At 42.4% G+C, this 18,088-nt stretch overlaps 2 protein-coding genes across 7 annotated transcripts in view; both read left to right on the top strand.

The window, feature by feature from the left end:
- MAP3K1 (mitogen-activated protein kinase kinase kinase 1) overlaps positions 1-8,747 on the top strand; it is a 61,294-nt gene extending 52,547 nt beyond the window's left edge. For all 6 annotated transcript variants that reach the window (XM_083703404.1, XM_083703406.1, XM_083703407.1 and 3 more), the window contains 5 exons: positions 396-558; positions 894-1,025; positions 2,832-2,974; positions 4,804-4,935; positions 6,081-8,747. In XM_083703404.1, coding sequence (XP_083559530.1) covers positions 396-558; positions 894-1,025; positions 2,832-2,974; positions 4,804-4,935; positions 6,081-6,230 — 720 coding nt within the window. In that variant the 3' untranslated portion in view covers positions 6,231-8,747. The remainder of the gene's footprint in view (positions 1-395; positions 559-893; positions 1,026-2,831; positions 2,975-4,803; positions 4,936-6,080) is intronic.
- A 2,119-nt stretch (positions 8,748-10,866) lies between these two features.
- SETD9 (SET domain containing 9) overlaps positions 10,867-18,088 on the top strand; it is a 12,119-nt gene continuing 4,897 nt past the window's right edge. Inside the window, exons 1-2 of the mRNA XM_083703676.1 lie at positions 10,867-11,648; positions 14,738-15,102. Of these exons, the coding sequence (XP_083559802.1) occupies positions 11,563-11,648; positions 14,738-15,102 (451 nt within the window). The 5' untranslated portion in view covers positions 10,867-11,562. The remainder of the gene's footprint in view (positions 11,649-14,737; positions 15,103-18,088) is intronic.

The following is an 18,088-nucleotide window of genomic DNA, read 5'->3' as shown; positions in this document are numbered from 1 at the left end:
AAGTGATAATGAAAACTGCTTTTATTCTAGGCAGCTCCACACACTAAGTCCCTCCCTCCCTTTTGCATGGGAAGAATCTTTAGGAAGGTGGGAAACATACATGTTCAGCAAGAGTGTTTATCTTTCTTACTGCACTTCCCATGTCATAGTTTATACATTTCTCCAAAATCCATTTATCACCACATGTGAAGTGGCTGCCTATGGTTACTTAAAGGAGAGAAGAAAGCAAGAGAACAGAAACAGAAGTTTTATATAGTGGGTAGAATCAGATAGCCTGTCCTATGTTGAACCTCTTTCTTGAAGGTGCTCAACATTGTGTGCAGCTTCAGATACAACAATGTCAATACGATTCTCTATGGTTGAAGCAAAATTTGACCTGGCTTTGTGTGATGCAGGTGACATATGTCAGGAATACATCATCTGAGCAGGAAGAGGTGGTAGAAGCTCTGCGGGAAGAGATAAGAATGATGGGTCATCTAAATCACCCTAATATAATTCGAATGATGGGTGCTACGTGTGAGAAGAGCAATTACAATCTCTTTATAGAATGGATGGCAGGTAAGTGTGCCCCCAAACTGCAATCATCTCTCTCAACCTGCCTCTAGATTTGTAAGTCCGTCCCTTTTGCCATCTCTCTAAATTGAAATTAACTTTACCCAAATTGTGGGATGTAAATGATACAATACTATGTTTCGTATACGTGCCACTCTTTCTGATAAAGGAAACTCTAAACGACTAGGACCCCAAAAGTAAATTCAGAAAGTTGAGCTTAAAACTGTTTCACTTGTCTGCACTGGTATACCCAATTTTGAAACTATTTCAATGGCAGTAAAATCCAGATTGTTTTCATGAGCAGTGTACTAGTGACTAAAATGTTAACTCTCATCTTCCAGGGGGATCTGTTGCTCATTTGTTAAGTAAATATGGAGCCTTCAAAGATTCTGTGATTGCAAACTACACAGAACAGTTGCTTCGTGGCCTTGCTTACCTTCATGAGAATCAGATAATTCACAGAGATGTCAAAGGTAAGAATAGTGCTACTATAGTTATTATAACCTGTGATTGTTTATTTATTAATAAATAAATTGTTTATTAAATTTGTATACCACCCTGCAGTTCACAATATAAAAATGCATAATACATAATAATAATCTGTGTATCTGAAGAAGTGTGCATGCACACGGAAGCTCATACCAATAACTAACTTAGTTGGTCTTTAAGGTGCTACTGGAAGGAATTTTTTTTGTTTTGACTATGGCAGACCAACACGGCTACCTATCTGTAACTAGCATAATAATTTATTTCTTATACCCTGCTCACCTGACTGGGTTACCCCAGCCACTCTGAGCAGCTTCCAACAAAATATAAAGAGAGAAAAAACAGGAACAGAAACAAAACAAAACAATACCTCACTAACAAGGAAATGGGATGTTACTCAGCCAATGGAGAGGAACATTTTCACCTGATGCCTAAAGGCATATAATGAAGGCATCAGGCAAGCCTCCCTGGGGAGAGCTTTCCACAAACAGGGAACCACCGCAGAAAAGTCCTGTTCTTGTGTTGCCATCCTCCTAACCTCTGTTGGGAGAGGCACATGAAGAACGATGATCGCAGGTCTGGATTGATGGCATCGAAAGCCATTGAGCAGTTGAGGAGAATTAAGGAGGACACATTTTGCCTGTCCTGGCAAAGGTCATCATAGAGGGTGACCAAAGCAGTTTCTGTGCCCAGATGGGCCTAAACCCTGATTGAAATGGAAAACTGATCTAGAAAATCAGTTTCCTCCAAGAGCACCTGAAGACAGAAGGATACCATGGCTGATAGTACCAAAAGCCACTGAGAGGCTAAGGAGAATTAACAAGGACACATTCATCCTGTCTCTCTCCTGACATAAGTCATCATGCAGGGTAACCAAAGCAGTTTCTGTGCCAAAGTGGGTGTAAACCCCAATAGAAATGGAAAACTGATCTAGAAAATCACTTTCCTTCAAGAGCGCCAAGAATTCTGTTACCTTTGGATTTTGCACTTCTCCAGAGTTTGTGATGCAGTTCTCAACTCTCAAAAGCCATGCCTTAATTATTAAAAAGCACTTTTAAAGATACAGTATTGTAAGATATATAAATTTCTGTGCAGATTTTTCTGTTAAAAATCCAGAGATTAATGCAATAACAAGATAGAATAGATTTATGATTGAGCACAAGTAATGCTAACATGTCTAGTTGGGGGAATGGGTACCTGAAGGGTTTTATTTTTAAAAAATTGTATTTGGGGGTTGCTGTCCTCCTTTAGGTTCTTCAAGCATAAGATTTGTCTTTATATTCTTTGTGTTCTGAAAACATTAAACATCAATAGAAGAAATGGTGGTGGTGGCGGTGATATAGTCTACTCAGTGGTTTTTGTTCTCACTTATGTCTAAACTGTTTGCAAGCAGGATAAAAATGTATTTTGGTGAACACCCAAACCCACACCCAAATGTAACTTGCTACAGCAGTATGGCAAGACCTTCTGTTGATAAATATTGCTCCTGTTTCTCTTCCAATAGAAAAAAAAACGGAATTTGGTTTACAGGGGGAGAAATCTTTCAGGTGTTTTTTCAATATTTGGTGGAAGAAAGTCACTTTTGGAGAAAGGTTGCAGTTTTTGGTTATATGGCATTGTCTAATTTTGAATGGAGGCTATTTGTGTACACTGAAGGAAAATACCCAAATCTCTGGTATTCTGATTGATAGTAATTTTTGTTTCTACCATGTGTGTGCACCCAAGCCTGTCTGTCTCCCTCACAGAAACCCACCCACAGCAGCAACTAAATTAATTTCTTATTACGTTCACAGGTGCCAACTTGTTAATTGACAGCACAGGCCATAGGTTAAGAATTGCGGATTTTGGAGCTGCAGCTAGGTTGGCATCTAAAGGAACTGGCGCTGGAGAGTTTCAAGGACAGTTGTTGGGGACCATTGCATTTATGGCACCCGAGGTAAGAATTCAGTGGGGGAACTTTGGGAGAAGATTAACTGCTTGATTATTATCTTAAGACAGAAGAGGGGAACCTGTGGCCCTCCCAAATGTTGAACTCGCTGCTCTGGCTGGCATGTTCAATACTCCGCATCACTGGCCTACATGCTTGCTCAGCTGCAATACCTAAAGAGGCATCCTGTGCAATGCAGACAAGAGAAAGCAGTGTAGTTTAGTCTTAAGGTAAAGGTAAAGGTACCCCTGCCCGTACGAGCCAGTCTTGACAGACTCTGGGGTTGTGCGCCCATCTCACTTAAGAGGCCAGGGGCCAGCGCTGTCCGGAGACACTTCCGGGTCACGTGGCCAGCGTGACATCGCTGCATCTGGCGAGCCAGAGCCGCACACGGAAACGCCATTTACCTTCCCGCTGGTAAGCGGTCCCTATTTATCTACTTGCACCCGGAGGTGCTTTCGAACTGCTAGGTTGGCAGGCGCTGGGACCGAGCAGCGGGAGCGCACCCCGCCGCAGGGATTCGAACCGCCGACCTTTCGATCGGCAAGTCCTAGGCGCTGAGGCTTTAACCCACAGCGCCACCTGCCTTTTAAAAGATTATACACTCCCTTGTTCCACTACTTGGATTGGCAAACATGTGACTATAACAACAACTATGGTTATTCAAATCAAGCCAACTTGATCAAGGTTGCCTGCACCAAACCATGCCATGCTATCTCTGTGTCTGCCACCATCTTATTTTGAACCTCTTGAGTAGGACAAGATCTCTGAAGGTAGTGAGATTAAACTAAGAAAAGAGTTTGCTGCCAGCAGCAACCCCAGAAACACTCCAGCCCACATCCCCTTTCCCCTCCCCCTTCCCCTTGAACAAGAATGCAGAAAATTTGAGCCAATGGTCTGAAATATGGAAAATTGCTCCTTGGGTCTGTATCTAATTACTGCTCTTAGTTATTGCTCTTTGTCACTGTATCTAGTTATATTTCTGCTTGGATGGTGTGCAGAACAGGTTAGATTAGGTTCGATTACTGCAATACATGGGGCTGCCTCTGAAGATGGTTTGGAAACTTTGCTAGTGCAGAATTCAGCGGCCAGGTTGCTCACCAGGGCAAGACGATTTAAGCATATAGCACCAGTCATGACCCAGCTGCACTGGCTGCCAATTAGTTCCCAAGCCCAAATCAAAGTGCTGGTTTTAACCTATAAAGCCTTAAACAGCTCAGGACTGCAATAGCTCAAGGACCACCTCTTCCCATATCAACTGACCCAGACCCTGTGATTGAGGGTTGGCAACACGAGAACAAGCCTTTTCTGTGGTGGCTCCATGATTGTAGAATGCTCTCCTCAGGGCCTGGCGCCTTTGTTACATATCTTCAGGCACCAGGCAAAAACATTCCTCTTCTCCCAGACCTCTGACCAGGCATAGGCAAACTCGGCCCTCCAGATGTTTTGGGACTACAGTTCCCATCATCCCTGACAACTGATCCTGTTAGCTAGGGGTGATGGGAGTTGTAGTCCCAAAACATCTGGAGGGCCGAGTTCGCCTGTGCCTGCCTTTGACTAATTAAAAAATTTATGGCCTTTTAAACTGTGTGTGCACGATTGTGTTTTTTTGCTGTTGTTATTGTATGTATTTTGTTTTTATATTGTAAACCTCCCTTTACGTCTTGGATGAAGCGCAGTATAGAAATCAAATAAATAAGGTGTCAGTCCTGCCATAATCCCACACGGAGGTGTCTGCTGAAACTATCATTTTATTGACCATGGAAGGTTCTTAAAATACTTTCTATACTGCTGCTAGAAGATTTATAGAAATTAAACTTGTCTTTCTTCTTCTTCAGGTGTTAAGAGGCCAGCAGTATGGTAGGAGCTGTGATGTGTGGAGCATTGGTTGTGCCATTATAGAAATGGCTTGTGCTAAACCCCCCTGGAACGCAGAGAAACATTCCAATCATCTTGCTTTGATATTTAAGGTAGGGTGATAAGTAAGAGAATTATCTACATAGCCTGTAGGTGGGAGCAATTCCACTGAGAACTTATACCATACAGACACCATTGAAACAAATTTAGAGCTGCCAAAAAATGCTTGTTTAAGTTCTTTTAAAAGGACAATGCATTCTATTTTGAAAATATCCTAGTTTGAAAAGTACCCACAGTTCTCTAATATGTGCATCTTATATGATATTCTTAATTAGGGCAAATTTCATAAGTACAGTATATTCATTAGCATGGTCCTGCCAAAGGAATTCATTGAGGGCACATTTTTGAGGATTCTGTTTTTCATAGGTTTAGGACTGGGTTTTATTACCGTACTTAGAGTTGCAAATAAGGGATCAGAAATAGACAGTGATTGGGACTTCAGCAAGAACTTACTAAAAACCCTGCTGTGCATGATCTACCCAGTGATCCTATTGCTGCCATCCGTATCTGAATAGTACCATACACTGTTCAATAGCAACTTCAGTCTTTGGAAAGACCATTCATTGAAATGATGTAGAAGGATGAAGAAGCTAGATAGACTGGAAACAGTGTTATAGAAATTAAAGAAGAAAATTTAGAGATTTGAGCAAAGTCTTCAGGGGCAGTGAATATTGGCAGAACTCTTAAATGTAAGCTAGGTGAACTACAGAGGCGAATCTTGTTTTTGCTAGTTGTTTACATCAGTTGGTTTAGTGTTACTGCACAACTATACCAATTTGAAAAGGCAAATGCCCTGATTGAACAAGACAACTCTTTTTTTCTATGAATCCTGCAGATCAGATATTGTAACAAATTCTGTGCTAAGCAGCACACTTTTTAAATTTTATTTTTTGCTTCTTCTGCCACCATTATGTTTTGATATTGTGTCTATGTGCAATAAGATAGTAAGCAGTTACAAACACACACACACACACATTTGGGGAAATAGCTCCAACCCTAAAGTTCTATGGGTGGGAAATACAAAATGTGCAAAAGATAAAGACAATACATAGTAAGCAATGCTAACCAGACTACATGCAGTGTAAGCAAGATGTCCTGCAGTTCAGAGTCTTGCAGAGGTTTTGCTCTAGTTTGCATCCAGGGGTATCCTACGAGAAGGAATCCTGAACATAACCTGTGTTTGCTCTTCTGATTGTAGATTGCCAGTGCAACCACAGCTCCATCAATCCCACCGCATCTCTCTCCAGGCTTAAGGGATGTGGCGCTTCGGTGTTTGGAGCTTCAACCTCAGGACAGACCCCCAGCAAGGGAGTTGCTGAAACACCCTGTCTTCCGCACTACGTGGTAGTTTGTTATGTAAAAGTGGGGATACACTGAACATGATGCTACTGAATATAGAACAGTGCTGGTCTTCCTGTGCAGTTTTGCATGGCAGTATGTATTAACTGTTCTGCTGGCCTTAACTATACATTTTTGAGGACTTGAGGTCAGTAGAGGACCTGTACTTAAGTATGTGACTGACAAATCGAGATCTTTACCTAAGCTCAGTATGCAACATTTCACAGACTGCAGAAATATGTAAACTGTGCCTTTCTCAAAGATCTGGCTCTTCGTGAACAAAAAAGCAATTCCTCTTTTAAATCTGCATGATTATTTAGTGGAAGAAGTGGTTTTTAATTTTTTTATTATTTTGGAGCACTTTTTCAGCAATACTAGCAGCTGAGGGGCTCAGGAGTTATTTAAAAACTGCAATCCCATTTCCATTTCACACCATGCAAACATGAGCAGTTATGGGCTCTACAACCCAATTTAGGTTGTTTTCATTACTCATCATTAAGAAGGTACAATGTCTGTGCATTATATTTTCCATGTTCTTTAAGTGGAGGGGAAAAAACAGTTGATAGTTTTGAATCCACATTTTGCCTTCCTAAAAGTCACTGACCAGGGCAATTTGGGTTCAATGTGCATTTACTGCTAGCCTTGTAACTTCCCCTTGGTAGTTACAGTTCTGTGCTTTCATTTTATCCTTCAGGGAATAAGTGATTTTTTAAAAACACGCCCATAGTAGCTAGAACTTGGTTCAAGCTAAATATTGCTGGATAACCTGTTATAAAAGACTGTGATACAGATTGGTTTGAAATCTGGAATAAAATACTGCCATTGAGTCAGTATTTTAAGTGGGAAGCTTTGGGAGGGGGAAATGCACAATTACTTTCGATAACAGAATTTGTAACCAAGGGTCAAATGAACTGTTTTGGAGCCTTTCTTTCATGTAATAATTCTCATGGTAAAGCTGTGTAGAAAAGTTTTATGTCAAGCCTGCCACTACCCAGCTTCCATTCTAAGTCAACCTTTGATGGGAGCCAAATATTAAAATCCAGTCTTACTCTCAATTTACCACTGTGTTCATGTCCACCATTGTTGGATTTGCCTGCTGTTTTCCTTCTACCATGCATCATCTGTTTACAGTTGCAATTGATAAATATGTAATTTGGCAATATTTTAAAAAGGATAAGAAAATTACTTAAGCTCTTTTTTTAAAAAAACAACAACTAAGAGTTTTTCGGGGGGGGAATGTGCTTGGACTTGAAAAATATAACCCACAAATATGTGAGAAAATTCTTCAACAAGAGTGCAAAACTACTTTTTAGCAAAGATTTTTAATTGTTTCATGATGGTTTTTAAGGGCAGGCTTTTAGATTTTGATGAATGGATGACTGAAGGAAAATGGCAGCTATTCTTTTGCTTTTGGTCAGTCTTTTTGAAATAAAATACTGGTTGTGTTTATAATCAGTTTGTTTTAATAACTGTTCAAGTTTTAACTCTTCAGAAGCCAGTTGAATTATTGACCAGAAATTGGTTATGCTCAAAGACTCAGGACAAACTAAATAAGCTATAGTACTGTACATTATTGACAATGTACGACTCGCTGATTGGAAACAAAACAAGTGAGGTTTACAGCAGTGATCATGCTAGCGTTAAATAAAAGCAATGTCATTAAATGTGGATGTGCATTTTTCTTAAAACATTACCTTCCTTTGCTTTTTGAAGATTGGCAGGCTTTGAAGAGTTAAAAAAAATCGAAATGTGAAGTTTGGTAGCTCTGTATTTGTATTTGACTTCTGTTTCTTGACAGTTTAGAATTTAGTCTGATCAGATTGTTTCCAAGTCTCTTCTGTGCAAGCTTTAAAGGATGCGCTCTTGCCAATTCATGTACTGGAAGATCAGTTGTCAGATTAATGCAGTTTTTGACAAAATTGTCAATTGTATAAACTGATGAACCTCAGCTAATCAGTATTACCTTTCTAGATCACCATGTCTACCACATATCAAATTCAGACTGCCTCTAGGTGGCTAAAAGCATTGTCTGAGTTTGTTTGCATTTTCCTCAGCTTGCTGGTAATTGTGGGGTTTTTTTAATGCAGATGTGATGTAATCTTATTTTATTTGGATCAAAGCTGGACTGAAAATTGTATTGTGTAATTATTTTTGTGTTCTTAATGTTATTTGGTACCTAAGTTGTAAATAACGTCTACTGCTGTTTATTCCAGTTTCTACTACCTCAGGTGTCCTATAGATTTTCTTCTACCAAAGTTCACTTTCACATTGAAATTATATTTGCTATGTGACTGATTTCCTAAGACTTCCAGGGCTTAAGGGCTAACTTCTATTAGCACCTTACTGTGCAAGTAAATTTTAAAGATCTCTAGGTTAAGAAAATTTGGCTTCATTATATCCTTTGTTATTTTAAATATATCAAGATATTTTAATTAAAGTTTTTACCCCTTTGAACCAATTTTATAGTATAATTTGTACCTATTTTGGTGGTTTTGTCTTTATAGTAAATAAAAGATTTTGGACAAAAGCTGCCCTCCTTTATGGTAATGAACTGAGTTTAACAAATACATTGGCATTCATGTACACATGTGTTTTCCTTACAATATAGTCAGCAATCAAACACAAGGTTTTAGAGCCAGCTTTTCGCAGCTGTTTATATAGTTTGAAAAATGCCTGTAAATAAGTATTTTAATCCCTTTCTACACTATTTCTTGGCAGCATGAACACTTCACAATAGGCAAGCTCAAGGGAGCTATCTTGCTCAGTTCTGATTCTCCTTCATTATACTCATTGTCTGTGTAAACCTTAAGGGCACAATTTACTAAGCATAATTTTTATAGTATCTCTTGTTCATTGAATTAGGGTTCCACAACAGCTATTTGTACCCACAGTCACTGTTATGCTGCCAGATTAAACATTCTGGGACACAGAATTGGGACCTGGTGAATTGTTATACAATAGAACTACTGGAACATTGCTTACAGCTGCTTAACAATCTATTTAAAATGCTTTTAAAAGACTCACTAGGCAAGACTTCAGAAGAGAACATAAACCAGTTGAGAGCTAGATCCTCCACTAGACTGAGTGGCATGCTATCTCTTTTTGCCACTCAACACACAGTAGTGGGTTCCTTAGATATACCTGCCTAGGGAATACCCAGCACATAGGATCATGAATAGTGCACTGAGGACTGCAGTGTTCTTTTGAATTCATGGAGGGTGATGTGGCAAAACCTGATGGGCACTCCCATCATATGAAATATAACATCATTTATACATAATACATCATTGTGTGTATTGGAACAAAGTTTTTCTTGTAATGAGTACTTAAAAAACAAGATTAAACAATCCATTGAAAAGGCTTGTTGAAAAAAGATGGCCCAACAAGCATCAACTGTTCACCTGATAAGCAAATAGAGGATTTCAAATGGTAGGTGCTGCTACAATAAAAACCTGATTTGTACAAGGTATGGAATGGACCTCCTAGTGAGATGGTGTCTGCAGGTCCTATCCTGCAGAGTGCAGTGATTGGATGGGTATATAAGGTATGAGATTATTTTAGGTGTCCTGGTCCCAATTTGTATAGGGCTTTGTAAACCAGTACAAACACTTAGAACTAGTACCTAATTGGCAGCCAGTGTTAATTCTTTCAACAGCAGCATAATATGGTGGTATTCTGCCCCAGGGAGCTGTTGAAACAACTACAGTTTGCACTATCTACAGCTGCTGGGTCAACCTCACAGAGGGCATTGCAGTAATCCATTCTAGCAGTTACCAGCACATGGAGAACAGTGGCCAAGCCATCCTGGTCCAGAAACACACAGCTGTCTTATCAGCCTACAGACCTTTAGGAGGAGTATGATCCTGTCCAAAGCAGGAATAATCCAGACTTTGGGACTGCTCACTCACAGCACTTCTCCCTTGCCATAATTTGGACTCAGGTTTTTTGGTCCAAAGCCAGCCCATCATCAGGGCTGCACAGCCTCTCCTCATTCAGATGTTACAGAAAAAGAGCTGGGTATTAGCAGAATACTGACAGCTTCCCCCAAATCTAATGACTGCTCCGAAAGGCTTCTTGTGGATGACAAGAGAGTACTTTCCAGCATGTGCACACACACCAGGAACAACTGGCAGGAGGCTGAAAAAGAAAACTGAAACCAAACCTGGAGTTAGGGCCAGAACCACTGTAAAACTGTGTCCCCAATACCCATCTCAGTAGGCTGAGGAGGATCCCATGGTTAATGGCATCTGAAGCTCCTTAGATATCAATTAAATGCCCATCTTTCAGCAGCCACACAAGGGGGAGTGGTGCAGGAGTTGGCGAGTTGGATCAGGACCTGGGAGATGCTGCTGGCTGGGGCTGAAGCTGGAATCCAAAAACATGGGGGGGGGGCGCAAGTTCCCCCATCCGTGGTGTATCATAGCTGTCAACTTTCAGATTTGAAAATAAGGGACCAGCAGCCTCACCTGTCCTGGGGATATCACCTGTCTACGGGATATCTAACAATCCGGGATAGCAGCGGGAAGCAGCGCTGGAATAAGGGAATTTCCCGCAAAAAGAGGGAAGGCTGACAGCTATGTGGTGTATACATGCTGTTCCCGCATGGCTTTTAAAACTTCCCAAAAACCCACTGCGCTGGCTGCAGCCCGAGCCATGTGCACATTTGCTTGAGAATAACAAGTCCAGTGGGTCTTACTCTCCCAAGGGTGCTGCCCCAATCTGCGACCAATAGGAAAAGGGGAGCCCTTCTGAACTGTCCTGAAATCCCCACCTTGGAAGCTAATGGAACAAGGCGCATAGAGGCTGACTGAGCGCCTAAAGCGGAAGTAAACTCCGTCTCCCTAAAACGTCCCCCTGCGAAACTGCGCCCGGGGTACATTTGGTTCCACCGGCAGGTTTCTCTCCGCGGATTCAAAACACTCTTCAATGAGTGTCGTCTGAATGGTTGGTTGTTTGCTGCTGCTGCTGCTTCCATGCCCGTGCTTGATAAGGTTTTCGGCGGCTGCTTGCGCAGCTATTACAGGCAAACTCCTCCTGACGCCCGAATTTACTTTGGCCCATCCGTTGCAGGAAACAAACGGAGCAAGCGCACGCGGAGAATCCGGTGGGGTTATAATCCGCTGGCAGATGTGCTGCGAGGCGGGTCAGGAGACACGCGTGTGAAGGCAGGCTCCTTATACTTTCGGCTGCCGGCGACGATTGGAGGGAGCTGCGCCGCTTGACCTCGGGGAGGAGGAGCTGCAGCGGCGGCGGCCAGGCAGCAGGCGCCCTCCCTCGCCCTTCATGCGGCCGAGCAAGAAACCGAGCCTGGCTCTTCCCCGGGGAAAGGGACCCCCGCCGCCATGCTGAGGGCTCTGCGGAGGCGCTGGGAGGCCTACAAGTACCGCTTCGTGCCCTGGATCGCGCTCAACCTCGGCCACAAGCGCAGGTGAAGGCGGCGGCGGCGGCGGGGCTCTTCCTCTCTCACCCTCCGCCCCGCCGGGTCTCCATTCAGGGCAGAGCGGGAGAAGGAGGCGACCGAGAGGTCTCTCTGCCACTTGTGGCAACAAAGTAAAAGTAAAGCCAGAAGTTCGGCGATGTTGCCGGGAAACCAGCCTTTTCACGTGGAGTACAAGGCGGCGTTCGCATTGGCGAACCCGGGGCGAACTCTTGCACGTGAGGATGCGAGGGCGCGCGTGCAGGGTTCTTCCGCAGCCGGGGCAATGGCCAAAGCAACGCGGATCCCTGGCGGCAATGGCCACTGTGGGGACTGCTGCTGGCATGCCTGCGGAAATCCTCTGAGCTGCCTTAAGAAGCGGTTACCCTTCCCCATTGACCCGCAAGCAGCTCCTCCATAGCTGTCAACTTTTCCCTTTTCTTGCGAGGAATCCTGTTCGGAATAAGGGAATTTCCCTTTTAAAAAAGGGAAACGTTGACAGCTATGCTTTAGGCTATGTGGGATTGTTCTTCTGGGGTTTGCATCGGTGCTAGGCAGCTTGGTCAAACGCGCGTCCAAATTTCACAGGATGGGATTACGTTTGGAGGATTTGTGGTTCAATTATAATGGTGGCTTGACCTAGGCACCTAATGTTGCTTGGAGTACTACTACTACTTGTAGAAGTAATAATAAATCATACTTCCCATGAGGCATGAGGGCAGGCATCAGCGGTGGGGGCTGCCCAGGGATGCCTGCATACACCTTCCACAGCATTTCCTGTTGGGTGGTGTGGTGTTGGTGCAAGTGAAGCAGTGTATTGACATTTTGTATTAGCCTTCTTGTGCATGTGTGCTAGGGTTAAGATGGCGTCCTGACTGTTCAGAGGTTTGACTTCTACAGAATAGTTCAAAAGTGAACTCAATTGGACATATGTACACTTTTTTTTTTAAAAAAAAGGCATCCTTCAAAGTCTATATGTAGTAACTGCTTTACCAGAGACCTTTAAAGGTAAAGGGACCCCAACCATTAGGTCCAGTCGTGGCCGACTCTGGGGTTGCGGCGCTCATCTCGCTTTACTGGCCGAGGGAGCCAGAGTACAGCTTCCGGGTCATGTGGCCAGCATGACTAAGCCGCTTCTGGAGAACCAGAGCAGCGCACGGAAATGCCGTTTACCTTCCCGCCAGAGCAATACCTATTTATCTACTTGCACTTTGACGTGCTTTCGAACTGCTAGGTGGCCAGGAGCTGGGACTGAGCAACAGGAGCTCACCCCGTGACGGGGATTCAAACCGCCGACCTTCTGACTGGCGAGTCCTAGGCCCTGTGGTTTAACCCACAGCGCCACCCACGTCCCTTGCCAGAGACATTTACTATGGGGTAAAAGAGACTGTCCCTTGGTAAATCAGCCCAGTTGGAGCATATTATCATGGCCACCACCTTGAAAGCCACTAGAACCACATCAGTTTAGCAGCAGTTATAGAAGCAAGAGTTTGGCATAGAAGTTTGGATTGGGTAGTGCTGAGTTCTCTTGTGTTCTGTGGGTAATCTTGCATATGTTGCTTTCAGTACCTTTTCTGCCTTATGTGCTGCATCAATGATTATTATCTCTGAACCATGAAAAGCTTCACTTGTGAATGTCTACAGAAGTTAAGGGCTGGGCAGCAGACCAGGCAACCTTAAAATGAACATTTCTGTGACATTTCTGTGACATAGCATATTTTTCTGTCTATAAGACATCCCCATGTATAAGACGCCCCCTATTTTAGGGGACTCCAATTTAAGAAAATGGGGGGGGGGGAGATCTATCTGTATATAAGACGCCCCCAAATTTTGGACATTATTTTTTAGGGGGAAAACTAGTCTTATACACAGTCTTATACACAGAAAAATACGGTAATTTCATTCTGCAACGTTGTATAATGCAGAAGAAGAAACAGGGAGCCAAAACCTAGCAAAAAATTCTTCTGACATTTGCAGACGGAAGGTTTCTGTCATGCTTTGTGAGCAGTTGAAACAACAGCTTTACTATATTTTAAATAATATAATGTGATGGGCTGATAATTAAATAGCTGGATTAACTGTTTTTTCTATAAAACTTCATTTTTCAATGTATTTCTCTCTCCACCACCAGAGCTAAATGTTCTCATTTAAGCTTTCTTCAAAAAAAACCCCAGACAATTTACCCAATAGGAATTTTGTTGTGCCCCTCAAGACCCCGTATATATGATGGATGAAGACATCCCATTCAAAGAGGCTATGAACTAGTTTCTCAAGGGAAATAAGCAATTAAAACTAGAAGTGAAATATTTGTGAATATATCATATAGGGAGCTATTTTTCTTTGGGTACAGTGTGGATTAGGTGTAATTGGTCTTTTCCCCCCTCTCTAATTTCTGTAATAATAAGCAGATGCATGGAATGAATAAAGGATTAAATTGATTCTTGGCTCTCTGGTGGAACTAATAAAATCGCAAGCTGAACACTTGTGGTTTAATGATCTCAGTGCAGCTCTTCTAATGAATCACAGCCTTGTATTCATGCAAGGAACATTTATTATTCTGTTATTTCAGTTGTCTTAATTTAGGAGAGATTTCACCTTTTGCTTAAAAGAAAAAGAACCTACAGATTCTTCTTATTAGAAGAATCAGTTTCATGTAGTGTGGAAAAACACCTATACTTTATCATCTCCTTTGGCCATTCCTCAGTAGAGTCTTATACATAAGAATTAGCTAGACAGTTAGCGCTTCCTTTCCTTTCCCATTTCAATTGTGCTGTCAGTAGGACTGATTCTCTACTGCTACTTCCTTAAACTACTTCCAAGGCAACCAGGAACAGTGAGCCATGCCAGACAATCAGCCTCTTGGGACACACAGAAATCAGTGAATGTACAGCCAATCTAGAAATACTGTATAGAGCAATCTTCATGTTTAGCACATTTAATCAAAAATATGCACGACTTTTAAATATAAAAGATGGCCATGGTTTTCAACAGAACTGTAAGTGGTTTGAAACAGTTTGAAAAGTAGTGTTTGCTACAGTTTCCAAACTCTCATTTACAACATTCCAAATGTCTCAGTTCTGTTGTTTATTGGACTGTTGCAGAACTCTGCGGTTTGTACCAGAAGGCTCTAAAGACAAAACGGTTTCTGATGAAGATGTACTTCAAACACTCCTGAAAACTTTCACAGCTTTATTTGTAAATGACTTGAGGAGACAAACATTTCTTCTTAGCTTTCTTCCAAACGTTAAATCTAAATACCTGGACCTGCAGAAAGCTCAGCCTGAGACAAACCAAACAATTGATGACAGCCGTCAGAATCAAACCATCTTCAATCCAGAAGACGTTCTCCTTCACACTTTGGGATTCAGCGTTACTCGAAGGCACAGCTCACTTATTTCTGCTGGAACAGGAGTCTTTGTAACGAAAGGTTTTGTTCCCAAAGGAGCAGTTGTATCTATGTATCCTGGTATGGAAAGAATGTATTACAAATACATAAACATGTGATCTCATTTTTTGCTGAGTCAGATCATTAGCCCGTCTTAATCAGTGTTATCATAATTGACTGTGTTTTCATGTCGCGCTGAACCATAAAAGTATTGTTTGTTAAAACATCCTGCACAAGCTGCATGCTGGCCAAGTATTCCTCATTTGTGCCTCCTTTCCTTCGTTGAGGAAGCAAAACGTGGAGTGGCTGGCTTAGTGTTAGTTCAGACAAACCACAACTGAAGCCACCTTTCTTTGCATAATGGTTTAACAGACCATATTTATGGATGAGCCACTGACTGACTGCAATTCTCCAGGGTCTCAGCAGAGGGCTCTCACGGATTATTGAATCCAGGAGCTTTTGCATGCGACATGCATTCTGTCACTGAGCTGTGGCTGATCACTAGGAATCCTTAGAAGAGGATTTCTATGTTCTGTGATTGAGAAGAAACCATTTAAACCATGAGGCAATCTGGCAAACCCGAGCCAGAAAGCTTTGAAACTTTTATTCAGAACTGTTGGGTTGGTCAGATGGAAAAGAGGACAGTTGAAATTCCCTCTCTTACACAACTATCAAAGGTACAGGAGCCCTGTTCCTCTTTAAAGCCCCCCACCCCCCTGGTGCCTATTTCTAGCAGTTTAGTTTCAGTCTGTGTAAAGTTGTCACCTTTTTTATGACAAGGCCACTCTGTCATTTATAGCTGCATGCCAGGATGACATTCAGCAAGGGACATTCAGCACCTCCATTCTAGGAAAAGTTACACTTTTTGTTCTGCCCTTCTGAACCAGTTTAAAGCTCAAGAGGCTGTCAGAACAGACTCATTTGCCCCCAGATATCATGCCCTAAAAGTAGTAGTAGCAGCAGCAGCAGCAGCAGCAGCAGCAGCAGCAGCAGCAGCAGTAGTAGTAGTAGTAGTAATATTTATACCCCGCCCATCTGGCTGGGTTTCCCCAGCCACTCTGGGCAGCTTCCAACAACGATTAACAGTACATTTAAACATCAGTTATTAAAAACTTCCCTAAACAGGGCTGCCTTCAGATGTCTTCTAAATGTGAGGTAGGTGTTTATTTCTTTGACATCTGATGGGAGGGCGTTCCACAGGGCAGGTTCCACTACCGAGAAGACCCTCTGCCTGGTTCCCTGTAACCTCACTTCTCACAGTGAGGGAACCGCCAGAAGGCCCTCGGAGCTGGACCTCAGTGTCCGGGCTGAACGATGGGAGTGGAGATGCTCTTTCAGGTGTAAGAGAGAGAGAGCAACGTAGTAGTTACTCTTAAACTTGGGCTGTATGAATCTGGTTTCAAATTGCTATTTAACCATAAATGTATTTCCTAGGGTTTTAGACCACCCTTCATCCTGCTGGATCCCAGGAAGGTTCAAAATAAACAAATCAAACACAAAACCCTAACCCACAGCATAAGGAGATTTAAAAAACCCATTAATATTCCACTATACCAGTACATTCCTTTCCAAAATGCCTGAAAGAATGAAATGGGGGGGGGGGTGTTTTAAACTTACGATAAAAGAGATCCATGCATCCAGAGGTAAGAGGCTCCGCAGGTGAAATCCTGCACACAGAGTCCTGGCCAATGTCAACTGCCACAATGGACCACACCTGTTTTTGGGACCACAGGAAGGGTCTTTCTTGCAGATATCTATTTTTTTTTAAGAATGATTTTTTATTAACCTACCAATCACATCAAATCAAACCAAATTACATAAATTCCAAATTACACAGCCGAATTTTAAATTTTTGTTGGGGGTACCCATATTTCAAGTTCTGAAGGGGATCCAATCAACTTCTTGCTTCTTACTGTTTTTTTTAATGTCCACAAATCTAACCTTATGATGTTCACAGTACTATCCAGTCCTTTCTTCTTGTTTTTGCACATCTCTTGTTGTTATTTTCATATATTTTTCCTTTCTCTTTGTGACCTCTGATAGTCTCCACAAGCTGGTTAGACAGTTTGTAATCCTGCGTGGATATATATTTTTTTTTATCCAGTAGCCATATCCAGACGTTTTCCATATAACATCACTTCCATACATCAAAACAGTCTTAGCGTCATTAATCTTCACCAATCTGCCTCCTTTCTCAAAACCTCTGAGGAGATTCACTAGGAATGCAGTCTGAAAACAAATCCGTTCTTCCTCCCGGGTATAAATCCTTTGGCAAGATGACGACTCCGAATTAATTGCTGCGCCATTCCAAAAGCTCTTATTGCTTCTCGATCTCCATAAAGCATACTTTTGGTTAAAGTTTATCTCCACACAGACCTTAATCATCCTGCTTGGGTCAGTTCAACCGACGGTTCTAATGAGGAGGGGTTCTTGTAAATCACATAGAAGGAAAGTAAAAAAGGTCTCCCCCCCCCCCATTCAGTCCCGTTGTCAACATACCCCGCCTTTGGTGTATCTTCATCGTAAAATATTCCTGTTTCTCCAACCCGTCATCTTCTTTCGCAGAGGTCACTTAAATTAGGAGACTTCACTCCCCTTCTTCACTTGAAATACGTGCATTTGCTTCTTTTGTAATTAATTATTCCAACTTGCTGCAGCTAGTGCGCGATCAGAGACAGCATCCAGGAGAGCCGAGGTCCACATGGGGGCATTCTGCCTAGGGCTCTCACCCCCTTCTTTTGAATTAGGGGGGGATTTATGGGCACAGCAGGCAAGGGCAGTGTTCACCATTTCCTTGGGGCAACAAGGGAGGCTGCCTACTCCCATAACAGCCTCTTAATTACCCCGTGTGGGTCGGAGAGATGGTATTGTCGGCCATCTTCCAATGCGCCCCCTAGTGGCCCCCCTTCTTGCAGATATCTAAACCCAGGCCAGCAGATGCAAAGAGAAGTATATTTGGTTCATGTGGGGGGAGAAAGAAAGATTTTGCCATCCTGGATACTGAAGTTTTGTCGTCTTCTTTTTTTTTAATGGTACTGATTCTATACCCACCCACTGCCATATTTCC

The sequence above is a fragment of the Podarcis gaigeae genome (assembly GCF_964106915.1).
Source record: "Podarcis gaigeae genome assembly, chromosome: 11".
NCBI classification, from domain to species: Eukaryota; Metazoa; Chordata; class Lepidosauria; order Squamata; family Lacertidae; genus Podarcis; species Podarcis gaigeae.
The sequence above is the reverse complement of the archived record's forward strand: the minus strand, read 5'-3'. Positions and strand labels throughout refer to the sequence as shown.